General features: G+C 39.1%; 1 protein-coding gene across 2 annotated transcripts in view; it reads left to right on the top strand.

Moving 5' to 3' along the window:
* The first annotated feature begins 362 nt into the window (after positions 1–362).
* The window catches only part of XPO5 (exportin 5), a 39,040-nt gene continuing 21,941 nt past the window's right edge, over positions 363–17,461 (top strand). For both annotated transcript variants that reach the window (XM_034428095.3, XM_034428094.3), the window contains exons 1-17: positions 363–1,158; positions 3,250–3,371; positions 4,067–4,139; positions 4,675–4,812; positions 5,244–5,426; positions 6,227–6,253; positions 6,999–7,184; positions 7,621–7,697; positions 8,141–8,240; positions 9,613–9,696; positions 10,084–10,209; positions 10,465–10,555; positions 10,968–11,096; positions 11,896–12,011; positions 13,217–13,372; positions 15,106–15,147; positions 16,152–16,241. In XM_034428095.3, coding sequence (XP_034283986.1) covers positions 1,054–1,158; positions 3,250–3,371; positions 4,067–4,139; positions 4,675–4,812; positions 5,244–5,426; positions 6,227–6,253; positions 6,999–7,184; positions 7,621–7,697; positions 8,141–8,240; positions 9,613–9,696; positions 10,084–10,209; positions 10,465–10,555; positions 10,968–11,096; positions 11,896–12,011; positions 13,217–13,372; positions 15,106–15,147; positions 16,152–16,241 — 1,845 coding nt within the window. In that variant the 5' untranslated portion in view covers positions 363–1,053. The remainder of the gene's footprint in view (positions 1,159–3,249; positions 3,372–4,066; positions 4,140–4,674; positions 4,813–5,243; positions 5,427–6,226; positions 6,254–6,998; positions 7,185–7,620; positions 7,698–8,140; positions 8,241–9,612; positions 9,697–10,083; positions 10,210–10,464; positions 10,556–10,967; positions 11,097–11,895; positions 12,012–13,216; positions 13,373–15,105; positions 15,148–16,151; positions 16,242–17,461) is intronic.

Genomic DNA, 17,461 nt, shown 5'->3' with positions numbered 1-17,461 from the left:
AGCAGTTCCCAGAGTCAGCATGTTGCCCCCAACAATCTGGGTCCTCATTTTACAGAACTCGGAAGGATAGAAGGCTGTAGGATTTAAACTGGGGTAAGGCGGAGTGGGGAAAACAGATTGGTGAAAAGGTTGCTGATGAAGGGATCACAAAAGCTTCTGCCAGTCAGAAGTCAAGATACCTGGCTATAAAGATAACAGTCCAGTGAATCCCTGCTCATTTCTCTGTGGTCTGCCTAAGCAGATCGCTTTCCCCTGAATATGCCAATCACAGTTGTCAGAAAAACGTCAGGAAATCTGTTGTCTAGCCTAGGGTCACTTTATTTTATTTAGCATATAGCTGGTCACACACAATATTAAAATACTTCATTTTTTAGGGTCACTAAACCCTGAAGCAATACCCTAACCAAAAGCTAATACCATTTCATAAAATGGTTTAGTCAGAAAGGGTACAACTCCTCCGGATTTCTTTCCACTAGCTTAAGAAACTTGGCTATTATGACTCCTGGTGGAGTAATAATGCATTTTCCAGGACTCCAGGACAATGCATTATTACTCCATCCATCCAGCCCCCATTCGCCCATGAAACTAAAAACTGAGACACAACCCTGTCAAGCTTAGGTTCATTTTAAAAAAAAACTGAATGTCGTTTCACCAATATGAATATATTTCTGAATATTCCCTGTTGCAGGTTGGCCTTTGTGGAATGACTTTCTCTGAAGAAAGAGAAAGTCGAACGTTGGGGGATGGGGGGGGAAATGAGAAAGGAAACCCTGAAGAACCGAAGTCCCTCAAAGGAAAACGATGCATTCTACTACATTTCTAACTCTATACGCGTACCATAGAGTTTCGTAGAAACCCAACGTGTCCCACCGCCGTTCAGAAGAGATCAGCCGACCTCCTGCGCCTGCGCAATGTGATTTTTCTCTCCGTTGGAACCGGCACGCCGTTGCTTCTTGGCTTTCCCCCCCCCCGGTGCTTGGTTGCCGTGGGCAACGGCACCTCTCCCCCCTCCCGTTCCCCCACCCCCCCTGGAAGTTCTCGCTTCCAGGCACAATGTCGTGGGACCCCGTGAACACGCTGTGTGAGCAGCTGGTGAAGGCGGTAACGGCGATGATGGACCCGGCCTCCACGCAGCGCTACCGTCTGGAGGCCCTCAAGGTATCGTGGCGGCGGCGGCGGTTACTGGCGGGAACGCCCCTTCGAAGCATGCACGCAAACGAGCGGCCTGAAGTAAACTGGGAGGGAAACGCATGGCCGCCGCGGGCCTTTTCCCGCTGCCGTTACTGTTCTACTCGCCTGGCCATCCTTTGGAGCGGTTCGTTCGGGGTGGAGAACGTGAGAACTCGCTCGCCTCTTCGGCTTTATTGATGCCTTTGGGGCCTCGACGCCCCTTGGGGCAACACATCCCTACCCCGTCAGGCCCCTTTTTTCACGGGGCCGCTTATTCTGAGATTGAAGTACAGGTGTAGTCCTCAATTTACGACCAGAACGGAGCCCAAGATTTAGGTCGCTAAGTGAAACATTCGTTAAGGGAGACTTGCTCCATTTTGTGGTGTTTTTTTTTTCCTCCTTACCCCTGTTGTTAAGTGAATCACTGCCGTGGTTAAATGAGTCATTCCGGATGTTAAGCGAATCCGGCTTGCGCATTGACTTTGCTGGTCAGAAGGTCGCAAAAGGGGGTCACGTGACTCCTGGAAATGGCAACCGTCATAAATACACAAGTCCATGGCCGAGCATCTGAATTTTGATCATGTGTACCATGGGGATGCTGCAAGGGTTGTAAGTGTGAAAAACGGTCAGAAGTCCCTTTTTTCAGGGATGTTGTAACTTTGAGCGGTCACTAAACGAACTGTTGTAAGTTGATGACTACCTGTGTTATTTTAAATCATTCCTACCACAGGTAGTCCTCGACTTAACGATCACAATTGAGCCCAAAATGTCTGCTGTTAAGTGAGACATTTGTTAAGTGAGTTTTGATCTTTCTTGCTACAGTTGTTAAATGAATCACCAAAGTTGATAAATTAGTAACCCAGTTGTTAAGTCAGTCTGGCTTCCCAATTGACTTTGCTTGTCAGAAGGTTGCAAAAGGGGATCACATGATCTTGGGACATAGCAATGGTCATAAATGTGAACCAGTTGCCAAGTATCTGAATTTTGATCATATCATTGAGATGCTGCAGAAGTCGTAAGTGTGAAAAAAGGGTCATAAATCACTTTTTTCAGTGCCACTGTAACTTTGAATGGTCACTAAATGAACTGTTCTAAATCAAGGACTATCTGTGTATTGTTTTGAAAACATGGGAAACAGCCTACTTATATAATATTGGCCAGATAGCTGCCTGCATGCAGTGGTATTCCAGGAATAAAAACACTCTGTTCTGTACTGTTTTTCTCAGACTTCCGGATATAGTGCTCTAAGTTGATCTAGCTGTGAAAACATCAAGACAACATGTAGCAAATGTAGCAAGGAAGGACTAACAAAAATGTCAGCCATGAGGGGGAAAATCGACATTCCACATGGAAGCAATATTTTTAATCGTCTCACTGAACATTGATGAAATAGGTGCTCGTGTCTGTGTTTGCAAGAAGTTTTCATCAGGCAGGTAGATTTAAAACACAGAAAGGCAAGGGGAAGAGAATAATATGGGTGATATCAAAGCATGTGTTTGGCTACATTTTTAGATGTAATGAAGACAGTAGAACCTTCAAAATATCTGATATACAAACTTGAGCTTGATAGAAGAAATCAACCATAACTATATATAGAAAGAAGTTTGGGAGAAATTAATTTTAGTTAAAATATTGTAAACATTGTAAATTGACATTAAAAAAATAGAAAACCAGAAAAAGTTAGCAATTAGTGAATATAATAGTATAGTTAGTGGCGAATAATACCTATGTAACCTAGAAATCATCAGGGAAATAGTCCAATAATTAAGAGGGGAAAAGTAATCCATTTGGATTCACAAATTGAAAGGCAAACCATTAGTATAATAAATATTAGTATCCTGAAAGTTGTGTTCATAAGTGTGATGTATATCACTTTTAGTTAGTATGCTGTATAGTGCCATACCTTAAATTACATAAGTAGGCATACATAAGAAATATGTTTCCCATATTTTCAAAACAATATAGTGGGAATGATTTAAAATAATACTTTATCTCAGAATTTGTTTGGCCTTTTCATAATTATCTTAGTGGACAAATTATTCACTTAAGCGCTTAAAATAAATTCTTATTCCTTTTCAGTTTTGTGAAGAATTTAAAGAAAAAAGTCCAGTTTGTGTTCCTTGTGGATTGAAATTAGCAGAAAAATCCCAGACTGCTATTGTCAGGCATTTTGGTCTTCAGATCTTGGAGCATGTGGTGAAGTAAGAATTTTTAGTTCCACCATGTGGTGTAATATTGCAATTTCCCAGAGGTTTTTAGATTGATTTAATTAAGTTAGACTTGCATCACTCTTATTATAATATAGCAATAGATACAATTATATTATAATATCATTATAATAGTAATAGTACATGTGTAGTTTATAACAAAGATGACCTGGTGACAGTTCATAGAAGGAATTGATATTCAGTATTTTGGTGTTAATGAAATAGCTTGCACGCACTTGCCATAGGACACAATCCCCACCTCTCTCTTTAGTACTCACCCACCCTCCAGACTGCTTTTTGCCCCCCTCCGCTCCCCCCAGGATTTGTGACTTCCAGCTGGCTTTCCCATTGACTTTGCTTGTGGGAAGGCAGCAGGAAGTCACAGTTATGTGAGATCCTTGCTGAACAACAGCAATAGAGACTGCTAGAATTGCCATTACTAAGCAATGGGGTCACATGATATACTGTAGCAGTTTATGACTGCATTGCTTACCAAGACCCAATTATTGTTAAATGAGAACTGCCTTTAATTCTTTTAAATCTATCTATACTGCTTTTGCTTTGGTACGGGAAAGTTGAGCTGGATAGGACAACTTGAGAACAGAATATCTCTCTTATATCATGTTTTAAAAGTATATTTATTATTAACCAGAATAACATAGATTTGATGTCTGTGTTTTGGGGGTTAGATTTCGATGGAATACTATGGGTCGATTTGAGAAAGTCTTTTTGAAGAACAGTGTCATGGCACTAATATCCAATGTAAGTCTCGCTTCTTCTTGAACTTAAGCTGCTAAATTTTATTTTAATGGTACAGTATTTTAAAAAAGTGTTAGTGTTTAAATCATTCTTTAGTTATAGACTTTATAATTTATTTTCTGAACAAAAGTGCTATTGTATTTATATCTATTGTGATGAAAAGCTGCACTAGTCAGCTATAAAAGGGACTGCAAATTGTAGTGCAATACTCAAAAGCAAGGAATAAAGTATCAAAAGTCTTTATGATATTCTTCAAATATGTAGTAAAGCAGACAATACAGTATGTGATTGGACTTTTACATTTGTCTGGATCTAAATTGTCGCATTTAATACATAAATGATCAAAATATTGTTTTTATAGGTGTCCTACTTTATCAAGTATCCCAACTCTTAATAGTGTAGAATTCTGTTCTTACTTGATTTAATTTAAAGGGTTCTTTAAAAATTTATACTATATTTCTAAAGATAGGTCTGTGAGTATTGAATAATATAGTAGTCCTATCTTCCATTTTATAAGCTTTCAGTTTTTGATTAACAGGGTACCCAGAATATTTTAGAAGAAGAAAGTCACATTAAGGATGTTCTCTCTCGCATTGTGGTAGAGATGATCAAACGTGAATGGCCGCAGCACTGGCCTGATATGCTGAAGGAACTGGACACGCTGTCTGAAGAAGGGGTAGGGCATCTTACAGTGATATTACTATACCCTTTTTGGACTTGTTTTTATAGGACAGATTGGCCACACTTACAGGGCATGAATATAATTTTATGATTTTCAGTGAGGTCATGTCAAACAAATTTGTAAAAGCGAAAATATAATGAAAAATATAGATCTCATGTGAGAACATCGACCTTGTAAAATTTATATCCCATTTCTAATATTAATTTTTGTTATCCTTTGATAATGATGGTCAGTAGTATAGGTTGGGAGTGTTGGGAATGGCATGGAGGCTACAATCCTGCTCTAGGAGATAATTTTATTTGAGTTTATTGCATCTGATTATGTGCACAATCCTTTAGCATAATCCATAGTGACGACCTGAAAATTAAATGTTATTCCCATGATAATGGAATTGTTTCCTTAGTTTGTTTTGCTTTTCATTCTAGGAAACCCAGACAGAGTTAGTGATGTTCATACTTCTGCGCCTGGCAGAAGATGTGGTTACTTTCCAGACATTGCCAGCTCAAAGACGACGGGATATCCAGCAAACTCTTTCCCAAAATATGGAGAAAATTTTTAGTTTCCTGCTAAATACACTACAGCAAAATGTTAATAAATACAGATGTGCGGTAAGAGCCTACCATTAGTTAGTAAGAGCTACATAGTCTCAAATTTCAGAAATGGCAAAAATATGACAATATCATTGATAATGGTTGAATTGTGATGTGAAGTAGAGAAAAAAAAATTGATCCTTATGTCAGAAAGCATCACCTAGCTTTTGAAGAGTGAAATTGATTTATAAAGACTCAAGAATTATTTGAAAATTCACAGAGACCATGTTTTCATGTGTAGCTTACTGCTTTTATTTTACCTTTTAAAATAAGTCCTGTAATAAATAAGTAAATGTTGAAAATTGGACCATACATACAAAAAGGGATGAACTAGCCTTAATTCTTGGCATGTTTAGAATGAGAGAAGTTGAATATTTTTCTTTATCATTCATGGATTGCTCACAGCAATTTATCATTTTGTAGAAGAACAATGTGTGTAATTTGATTATTTATGCACTCCTACCACATGTTGGCTTTATGGAACTGTTTCGTAGCACTATATTTATCTTGCCAATCATGGATTTGTTTTCCTCAAGTATTACTGCATTATTAATGTAAAACAAGCAAAGTAACACTTAGCATTCATTTATAGAACTGCAGATTCTGACAGAATTGCTGTTTAAACCTCAGGACTGAAGATAATTAATCTTGTTGACATTTGTCCATCTCATTTAAATATGCATTTGATTGCTAAAATTGGAAATGCAGCTTTGTAAATATCCTGTGATTGTCTTCTATAAAAAGAGAATTAGGAGGTACTGTAATATTGAGAAACCTAACTATGTTTCAGTAAATCATTCACTTTTTTTCTTTTTCAGAAAATTGATGCAGCTCAAGAATCAAAAGTAAGTGAAACCAGGATTAAGAAATACAGACATTTCTCATGGTCATAATGCTTAGGATATGGTCATTCTTTTCCAAACATCTGTTACCATTAATGCTAATGTTCTTTTTTCATTGTTTTGTTGATTAAATCTTCTCTTGATAAATTCCTATTACATATGATGGAATATAAGGGACAGTGTTCATCAGAGTTCATAACTTTGCTTGGGTACTGCTCCCACTGTATTTCCCCATATAGATCAGAATAAGCTATTTTTGGTAGCCATGGGCCACAATTAACATTTTGGAGAGATACTGAAGGTTGCAAAGAGAGTAATGCACCATACATGGGGAATGTGATAGAATATGGGAAGATCATTTTAATGGTGATTTGCCTGCTTTTTTTTTAATGGTAATTTGCCTCTTTTAGGATTTAGAGTAATGTTTCCCGTATTCCCCACTTCAGAAAGGCAGAAAACCATAATTACATTTCTCATCAATCAGAGGTGGGTTTCAGAAGCTACAGAAAGAAAGGTCAGGGTCTGTGGGTTGACCAGCCTGATTTCCAGCATCTAAAGGAAATAATATTTTCAGATTGGCTGAGTACTACTTTCACAGGAGCAAAAACATTAAATGTTGACATGTGGGAAATGCATTTAATATTTTCACTGTGATTTAGCAAAAGGATTAAAACTGTTAAATTAGATGACATGTTAATAGATGGGTGGTTCTGTAGACTCTCAGTTGCTTTTTTTTTTTCCCCTCTAGGCACAAGCAAATTGTCGAGTAGGAATTGCAGCACTCAATACTCTGGCTGGTTATATTGACTGGGTGGCTATGAATCATATCACAGCAGATAACTGCAAGCTACTGGAGATGCTCTGCTTGCTTTTGAATGAGCCAGAGCTTCAAATAGGAGCAGCAGAATGCCTCTTGATTGTGGTCAGCAGAAAGGTCAGTTTTTCTTTTCTTCTTCACAAGCATATTTTGGGCATACACTACACTACAAGATGTGTATGCAAGTGGACGGCTGTAAAAGTCCTTTCTTATCTATTATGAATGTCCTCCTATTTGGTATTTTGGACTAGTCCTCAGGTAGCTAGGGTAGAAACTAGTCATTGAAGAGAATTTCTCCAAAATGGTTACCAATGTCCTGTTTCCAATCTTTGAGTGCTGGATGAGTCTTACTACTTCAATTTAATTTGCTGTTATTTATTGATGGAACTGTTACTAACATTTTAAATGAAGAAAAGAGGGAATATTGAATTACATGTTCTGCTTTGAACAATCACTGTGAGAAGAAAACATTCAATGTAATAATGCTAGGTAATACCCTTCCAGTGGATAATATTGTTTCTGAATAATGTGATGAAAATTTTATGTATTTTAGGGAAAACTGGAGGACCGCAAGCCCTTAATGGTTTTGTTCGGGGATGTTGCCATGCACTATATTCTCTCTGCTGCCCAGTAAGTACTATTCTCTGCTGTTATAAATGCATGGGTGATTATGTGCTGTCAAGTAATTGTTGAATCATGGTGAAACTTGGGGGTTTAAGTCTTTCAACAATAGTGGACGGAAGATATTAAATTACACACCAGTAAAATCCATTTTATCAATGGGCCCCAATTAATTTGGGGGGGAGAGTAGGCATGGAAACTAAGCAGGGTTCGGTCTGATTATTATTGAAAGGGAATATCAGGAGAATAGAATAGATTAGAAAGTCAAAAACAGAACAATCTAATGGCAAATCACTGTTGTCAAGAAAATTGTATGAATGTATCAATGAAATCATGAGGTGTCAGCTTGAAATTTTACATATTTCTTTACAAACAGTGTTATCTCATGTGTAAATGGTTCTTAATTATGTGGTAGAACTTACATAACTCCTGCTTTTTTCTTTACTTTTCAGGACTGCAGATGGTGAAGGTTTGGTAGAAAAGCAATATGTTTTCTTGAAGAGACTTTGCCAAGTATTATGTTCTTTGGGCAGCCAGTTGTGTGCATTAGTGGTGAGTAATAATAACAAAAATTATTTCCTTCTTACCAATCAGCCTGGTTTTCAAAAGATAATTGCTTTTTTGCCCAGTTTGGGAACGGTTGACTAACGCTCTTTCACCCCTTTCCTGCGGTTCCTTGTCGCACCGCTAGTAGTTATGTTTTTCAGCAGTTCCGGCTGATCTCACCACTGGCTGGCCCTGCCCATTGCCCCTCCCCTCCCAGTCACTACTTGCCTGACCTGAGAAGAGAAGAGACGCGCCACACTCTTCTTGTTGCTAGGGACAGATGGGACAGGGTTATATTGTGGCTCCACATCGTAATGGGTCCTGGGAGGAGGGGGCCCATCTCCCCCATTGTGAAGCACGCTAAATTTTGCTGTGCTCCGCAAGGCGCTGCAAGAGCACCTCATGGCCTGCCCGACACCTCATGTCCTCTGCCTCATGGCCTGCCAGTTGCTCTCGCAGCACCTTGCGCAGCACAGTGAAATTTAGTGTGTCTCCCTGGGTGTCCGAGGCACGCCCAGCACCAAGAAAGCTTGGAAGAAGCCGCCCACCATTTCCTGCTTCAGTCTGTTGGGCAACCTGACCCCTGGATGAGACGCCAGAGAATCAGAATCAGAGAAAGAGAGAGGGAGGGAGGGAGGGAGAGAGATACATGGGGGGGGGAAGAGATACAGAGAGAGGGGGGGAGAGAGTGACAGATCGACACAAAGAAAGATAGAGAAGGAGAGAGCGGGAGGGGGGGAGAGATACAGAGAGAGGAGGGAGAGAGAAATAGAGAGGGGGAGAGAGACAGATAGAGGGGGGCATCATTTGGCATCATTTTAGATGTCAAAAGTGTTTTGTGGCTCCCAGTGTTTTTTAACAACTGGTTCTCTGCCTAATGATCAGCTGGGTAGGTGTGGCTAGGGGGGTCATGTGACTGGGTGGGAATGAGTGGTGTCGAGTTGGCCACGCCCACCCAGGTTTTGCGGCTTTTGGTAGTTTCTTTTCTATGGGAAATGGGTCCAAATGTTTAAGGTTGCAGACTCCTGGTGTGGACAATTGGCAGCCACTTGGTAATTGCCAAAAATTTATTGCATATTCTCAGCCTCCTAAGTATGTGACAATCCCAGCATCTCTGGGAATTCCAATTTTAATGCATCTGGAGGCATCAGGTCTTGCATCTTCCCCTGTACTAAAGATTTGTTCTCTCTGCTTTAAATATAAAGGAAGTGAACAAAAAAGGGAAATGCTACTCTTAATCCTATGGGTGAACACTCCAGATACGAGTCTCCTGTCCACAGAAAGTTTCATGCCGGCAGGAAGCTCTTCTGCTGGTAACATCCTTGTCATCTAAATCATGTTAGGGTCTAAATTCACATTGCTTCTCTTCTCTTAACAGGGCCCTGATTCTGATGTAGAAATACCTGTCAACTTGGGAAAATACCTTGAGTCATTTCTAGCTTTCACAACCCATCCCAGTCAGGTAAGTAGATAGGGCTGAAGTGAAATATTTTCCAATACTTAAGTGTAAAGATTAGTCATATGTGGTATGTATTTGTCATGATCTTACGGATTACAAATATTTTAAAATGGATTCTCAAATACAGCTGCATTAATCTGTTTATTCAATTTATAATATATTGGGCTTTTGCCCTTTCTGTTCTGAAGCTCTATAAAATGTTGCAGTATGTGATTGTCTGGTGCCTTGCACTACTAGTATCTACTTTGTAATTGAAAGTGATTGTGTATTTTCAATAATATTGGTATTTGTTTTGGCAGATGTAAAAGAAATAGTGTAGATTACATAGCTGTTCTAGTTTTATTATAGTAATCTCTATCTAATAGATTCTTTAATTTTTTGTTTTTCTAGTTTTTACGTTCTTCTACCCAGATCACATGGGGTGCTCTTTTTCGGCACGAAGTCCTGTCACGTGATCCTGTGTTGTTGGCTATTATCCCAAATTATCTGCGAGCATGCATGACTAATCTAGTGAAGGTATGTTAAGAGTGTAATAAAATGTAAATATGAATGTTTGAAAAAGAATAAGTTTTCAAACTGAGTCACCTATTTTCTCAACCTCTTTCCTACCAAGCTACCTCTAATATGACTGGATGACAGCAGAATCCTTTCCAGTCAGTAAAATATGTTCCATCTCCATTAATCTGTTTTAAGATCATTCTCCAGAGTCTTTATTTGACAATATACGTGCATAATGTTTTTACCTCTCATCTCATCCTTCTCTTTTTATAGTTGGGGTTTCCTTCAAAGACAGAATGTCCTAGTTGTGAATATTCTCGTTTTGATTTTGACAGTGACGAAGACTTCAATTGCTTCTTCAATTGTAAGTTGTTGTTCCAGCAAAACGCAACTAAAAGATTTTCAATATATATTGATTTGAACAGCATTAACAGAATCTCATTCTTTCAGAGCAGAAAGCTATTGCAAAGTTCTGTTATGCTTTCTATTTAAATTTTCCTTAGAAAGTAGATATTTTCAAGTATATCTGAAAAAATGTTTGAAGAAAGAATGGGTGTTCTCCAATCTATCCAATTTTATATTACCTACGGGCTTTTGAATTCACCAGCAGCATGGAATTCTCCAGAAACTGGGAGCAATCTATAAAGCCATTCAAACAGTTTCCTTTTGCAGGATGAACACTTCAACCTTCAGATTTTTCATCCAAGTTGCTTACATGAGTAATTCTCAGTTATGGTAACTGCAAGTCAGACTTTTATTGTTGTTTTCCTTGCCAGCTTTCCGTGCACAACAGGGAGACGTAATAAGGATGGCATGTCGGCTAGATCCTCACACTGGCTTCCAGATGGCTGGGGAATGGCTGAAATACCAATTGTCCCTTCCTCTTGATACCGAAACTGGGAATTGTAAGTTTCTTTAACAGGAGGGGAAAATGCTCGGTATTCAACAGTGGTGCACAACATGGTTTTGTTTGCTTTGCTCTAGCACAGTGATGGCTAACCTTTTATGTCACTGCATGCCGACCTGCGTGCTGGAAATGGCACGCAAAATCATCCCACTTGGACCACGCAGCCTTGCTTGCCTTCGCATATGCGGGAGCGCCGAAAACAGGAAGAGCAGCATTCCATCACACATGCGCGCACCAGCACCCAAACGTCGGTTTCCGGCACGGAGGTGCACCTGATGAACAGTTAGCCATTACACATGCCCACGATGGAAACCCAGAAGTTTAGGTGCCAGCATGCACAATGGAACACTGCTCTTCCGGGTTTTGGCGCTCCCACACGCACGAAGGTCAGCTGACCGGCGCACGTGTATGCACAGGAACGCGAAAGAGGAGCCAGCGAAGGCGCGCATCCTATGCGGGATGGTTCTTTGTGCCACTTCCAGCACGTGTTCCATAGGTTTACCAACACGGCTCTAGCAGTTTCTCTTAATTTTTCCAAGTTAGACTTTCCATTTAAGATGGGGATACTTGAAACATGATGATCATTCAGAGTTCGATTAAAATCCATACATTTCTCCAATTAATCATAACGTCATAATTACTGCTTTTTTATAGTAAAAGTAGCTTTCCAGCAAAACATATTTTTATTGTAGCTGCATTCATTGTGTCATTTTTTTAATGGCAATAAATTCTTATTAAAAACAGAGTGTGATACTGTGAATGTTCTGAAGTTTTCTTAACTTTGTCTTCCTTGATAGCTAAAAGAAATAAAAGAGCCTACTCCATTTTTTCTCCTTCCTTTGTGCATTGGGATGCTATGACCTTTTTCTTAGAAAGCATCGTTAGCCCGATGTTCCGAACCCTGGATAAAGAAGTAGGTGCCCAAATTTTTGTCTTGTTTCGGTTATGTGACTATGTTGCCACTTGAGAAACATTCTGGGGAATACAAGCCTTTAGATTATATTTTGATTATATTATTTATAACATTTTTCCTTGGGGAAATTTTAATTTAAAAATATTTCAAGCTTGTTGTGTTAATGACATTGTGGAGTCTTTGGTCTTTCTGAGCTTGGTTGTTTGCTTGCAGACATCATCAGGGATAGTGAATTGGCTTTGTTCCCTATTTATATGCAGAAGTTTGCCTTGCCAGTGTTGCTGAGGATGTGGGCTTTTTTCCCCCTTTGTAATTCCTTAATTAGGCCATTGTTTTCTGCTTAATTGTTTTTCTGGTGTTAATCCTTGCTTATCTGGGTGTTGGTTGCTGGAGAAGATGTGTTCTTTTCGTTTCCTTCTTAGCCTTTTTCTTGAATGGTGCATAAATGTGGTTTATCTCTGTGGGTCTATTGATGACTTAGTCATGTGATGATGACCTGTATGTATCTTTTTATAGCTCAGACATATAGATATAAACCAACAACAGAATTAATCCCAGGTAAACAGAGATTAATACCAGAAAAACAATGCACTACACCAGACCTTCACATATCCTTGCGCACCTTCCTCAGCCCCCACCCAAAGCCTTGCACCACACAGGATCCTTGCATCCTCTCCCCTGTTCCACCGCAGCCTCTCAAATCTTTTCTACTCTCTTATCATGCCACACCGGACTTCACATACCCATCTCTATCCTCCCCTTATCTGCCTGCCAGCCTGCTTGCAAACTGCCTGGGACTTGCAACTTCCTGCTGGCTTCCCCGCTGATTTGGATTGTTGGAAGCCAACGGAAAATTTGCAAGGAAGTCCTTGCTTAAGGACTCTCAAGCCTTGCTTAACCACAGCAACAGGGATTACTGTTGAGCATAACAATAGTGCAATTCAAGGACCATGTGTGGCATACCAGTATCTTTTTTGTGCCTCCCAGAGCCTCATTACATTTTGTGTGTTTTGAAGAATTCTTCAATGGGTACCTTAAAGTTTAAGGCTTAAACCTTAACAGCTGCATAAGGAACCCCCTCTACTTTCTATTAAAATTGTCCAGTTAGAATTAGTCAGACCTGTGAGTTCTTTCTGACAAATAAATACTGATATTGTATGAAGCAAAAAGATACATGATCCCTGTCCATTTTCCTCCTATTCCAGAAAATCCCAGTTTCTCAAGGCATAGAACTGTTGCAATGTGTCCTTGGCTTTGAAACAAAAGACCCCTTGATTCTGTCCTGCATCCTTTCTAATGTCTCAGCGCTCTTTCCATTTGTTACGTACAGACCAGAATACCTGCCAGAAGTTATTGTCAAGGTAAATGTTTTTTACTACAGTCAGTAAACATTGGGTTTCTGGAATCTATTTCAGTGCTGTGCAGAGACACGAAGAGAAAGACACCCAGCTCTGTGCCTGCTTGAACCTTGGCAACAGAAATTGAAGCATGTATGGAGTCTCTCCCCCTCTCTCCATGGAAAGTCCCGCAGAAGCAGGGAGAGAAGGACTCCATGCCTGCTTCAATCTCGGTAGCTGAAATCCAAGCATTCACAGAATCTAAAATCCCCCCCACAGGCATAGAGAGGGATTGTTTACTGTGAGATCATTTAATAGCCATAACAGTGAGTGCTGAGATCATTGTCATTGAGTGAAGTAGTCACTTGGGCATCTTACTTCGCAATTGCTTCACTCAACAACCAAGGCCATGGTTCCAGTTGTGGTTGTTAAACAAGGACAACCTGTATATCATTGAGGTTAGAGTTGAAAATTTAACTTGCAGGTTGTAAAGAGGAAATAGGAAGAGTTAGCTTAGCTTAGCTAACACTCTTCCAGGTGTTAACTGAAAGATGCAAGTCAGTCACAGGACACAAAACTAAAACAAACCCAGCAAACACAAAGCCTCCCAACATCTGTGCCCTCATCCAAATGCCCAAGGAAACAGGTTTTTAAAGGAAGCAGGGCTCAAATTGCATGGAGAATGGGGAGGAATGTAACATTAACTTATAATATGGGACTCAATTTCATTTCTGTGTGCAGAACTTTAAATATACAATTTCTTGGGTAATAAAGAAGTAGCTATTTTAATTCTAGACTTAGACCATATTTCATATGACACATTCATGTTTTTCAGCATTCTAGAATAGGGAAAGGGTTTTTTGAATATATACTGGAGAACTGAAGAGGAAAGAATCCCTGTAGCCAATGTTGTAATTGGCTAATGATTTTATCTGAGGCCCAAGTCCAGGTGCTGGTTTTTAAATGGGACAGTGTTCATATCATTTGATTTACAGTACATGACTGATTTTCCCAATGTGTTCCTGTTTCTCATCACAGGCACAGAAAGGGACTTAGTATGCTTAATGATGTATGAAATTGTTTAATGACTGCAGCAAGAGGTGCTGGAATCGTAATCTTTTGACTGCAGCAGAATTAATATCTGCAGATATTAATTCTGCTACACTCAAGGGGGTACGGAGGCCACGGTGGCTCACATGGCAAGACGCTGAGCCAGCGCTTTGCTGAGCTCGGTGGCTCGATACCTGTGAGCTAATAAACCATGCAGGGACAAGAAAGGAGTCTCCCCCAATTGCCTACTAGCATTCAGGTGTCCCGCAGGTAAGATAATACCGCCCAAAACAATTCCTTTCACACAGGCAGCCAGCCACCTCTGTGATCCCTGGCTAACAGATGCCATACGCTAAATAAATAAAATACCTACAGAGACTGCCTCCCCCTCTCTCCTGGTTTTATTAGTGAATGAGGTCAAAATTGCCTACTTAGGCAGAGAGCTTTTTCAGTGTAGCCTTGGAACTGTGAAGCAGTGCTAGAAAAGATTCACTGAAGTATATTGTTCATTATTTCTATGAATTTACTTTGGGGGGGGGAGAAAAACATGCATATGATTTTGTAATACACCATTTTACCTAAAATAAAAACAGGAATAATTTAATTGGAAAATAATTTTGGGGGGGGGGAGTATTTTACAAGTAACACATAAAGAGAAAATACGTTCCCACAAAATGATTAGTAATTTTTTGCTCTTGTTCTCTTAGCTATTTGCCTCTGTCACCTTTGAAGTTGTAGAAGAAAGCAAGGTAAGTTCACTTCATAAATGTGAGGATGATGTTTCCTGATGAAGCTGCAGAGCAAGGTCATTTTGATTATGTAAGATCTCTTAGACCAGGGCTGTCAAACTCCCGGCCCGCGGGCCAGATGCGCCACGCACTGGTCACTCCCACACCCAGTGTAGTGAAGGAGAAAAAAGTCCTGATACGTCACATGACGCCACCATCACAATGTGAGTTTGACACCCCTGTCTTAGATACCGTTGAGACTGTGAAATGAGAAGGGTACTTCAATGGCCAAGCTCTACATGGACTATTGTAGCCAGGGAAAATAGGATTGAGACACTTCAAACTATAAAGGTTTTATTTGCAAACTGCCCAGAGGCATGTACGTATAATGGGTGGTATAGAAATTTGGTAACTAAATAAATAAAGGCATGGTGTAAAAACAAAAATTTGAGTAGCCATTTTTGCAGTAATATTAAACTTTAGAAAGAAATTTCATTCATAGAATTTCCACTGCAAAGCAAGTTTTGTACAACAGATATTTTTATATTCAATATACAATTAAGTATCTTGGGAATATCAATCTTCTCATAAAAGTAAACATAACAAGGAGCTGTGTAGGTAGTTTTGAAATCTCAGACACTAGCATGGTCTCTGGGGGGGAAATTGTCAGGTAATAGCTTTAAGAGCCTTGCAATAGTCTGTCCCTTCTTGTTAAGAGCAAAAACAGAATTCACTGTAAAAAAATTCCCCAATAGCTCCCCCTGTCATGATCAGTGGTAAGTGGAGGGCATCATGTTAAAAGTTCTACCATTAGAGGTTTGGATAGAAACCAAACTGTTTTAGTTCTCCAAACAGGACAGTTGTACTAGAGTTCTACAGAGCTTTTAGAAAATTACTTTGTTTTAAAGCTGTTTTCAATTATTCTTCTTAATATCTTGAAATAATGTATTAAATACTTAAAGAAGCTTTGTTTGCTAAAGCAGGTAAACTACAATGCAATTTTTAAATTTTATTTGTCTATCCAGACACCAAGAACCCGTGCAGTAAAGAATGTGAGAAGACATGCTTGCTCCTCCATCATCAAGATGTGTCGGGATTACCCTCAACTTGTTCTGGTATTCAATTGCATTTTGTTCAGTTTGAAACAGTTTTTCTAACTTAAGCTATTTTGGGGGTAGGTGTGCACATTTTTAGTCGATGGTTTAGAGCTCACTAAGATGAGCTCTTTATTTGTAGTCTGTAGCAAAGCAAGTTTAAATAATAGATCTTTGTATGTTTTAATAGAAAAAGATAATCGTGACTGGTTTTTGACTTTCATTGGTGTCAGAAATGAGAAACAGGTCAGCTTATATTTCCAAGAATAGTTTGGTTGTTTTCATAGCAAGTACATAGTTATGAATTATCTTAGATTGCAGTGTGTATACAGTGTCTATGAAAATGTAAATGGAGCTTTATAACAGCAGACTGCAGTTCTAGAGCCAAATAAGAGAAATTCAAAGAAATTCCGATTTAGAGAAAGGCAATGTGAATGGTAATGGGTGGATGGCTAGAGTCGCTAGACACTAGAAATTAGTTGCTGGGAATCCATAATAAATTTTCTAGACATGTTTTATCCTATGAACAATGTGGCAATATTCTTTAAATATACAAGAGGTTATCAGACCAAAAAAGGTCAAACCCAGTTTGTCATTCCAGACACAAAATGTTCTTAGAAGAAGACAGGTCCTAAAAACTAAATTTAAAAAATTAGGGCGAAAAGCTTCTTATAAGAACAGATCCTGTTCTTATTGGAACCAGTTATACCCAGATTCTCCATTTCACTGAATTTGTTCGACCAGAGGTTGGCCTGCCATCTGTTAGGCATACCTCAATTTGGATCCCTGCATTGAGCAGGAGATTGTTCTCAAAGGCCTAATTTGTTCTCATCTAACCCTATGATTGTACGCAGTGGTGGGATTCAGGTAATTTAACAACCGGTTCTCTGCCCTAATGATTTCTTCCAACAACCAGTTTGCCAAACTGCTCAGAAAGTTAACAACCGGTTCTCCCGAAGTGGTGCAAACTGTTGAATCCCACCACTGATTGTACGTTCTTTGATTGTAAGGCCTTTCAACGAAATATAAGATAATAGTGATAAGGGACTTTAATTCTTCTTTGTGTGTGCGTGTGCACATAGTTTTTATTAAGAATATTTATAATAGTAATATTTAATACAAACTAAAAGAAAATAGAGAGGTGTAAAAAGTGCAAGAAAAAAGAAAGAAAAAGAGAAAACTAAGAATATAATAAAGAAAAAAAATATGTAAAGAATTGATTTTCAATCTTTATCACAACC

This window comes from Pantherophis guttatus, chromosome 1, assembly GCF_059756535.1.
Source record: "Pantherophis guttatus breed Tessera chromosome 1, ASM5975653v1, whole genome shotgun sequence".
Taxonomy (NCBI): domain Eukaryota; kingdom Metazoa; phylum Chordata; class Lepidosauria; order Squamata; family Colubridae; genus Pantherophis; species Pantherophis guttatus.
The sequence above is the reverse complement of the archived record's forward strand: the minus strand, read 5'-3'. Positions and strand labels throughout refer to the sequence as shown.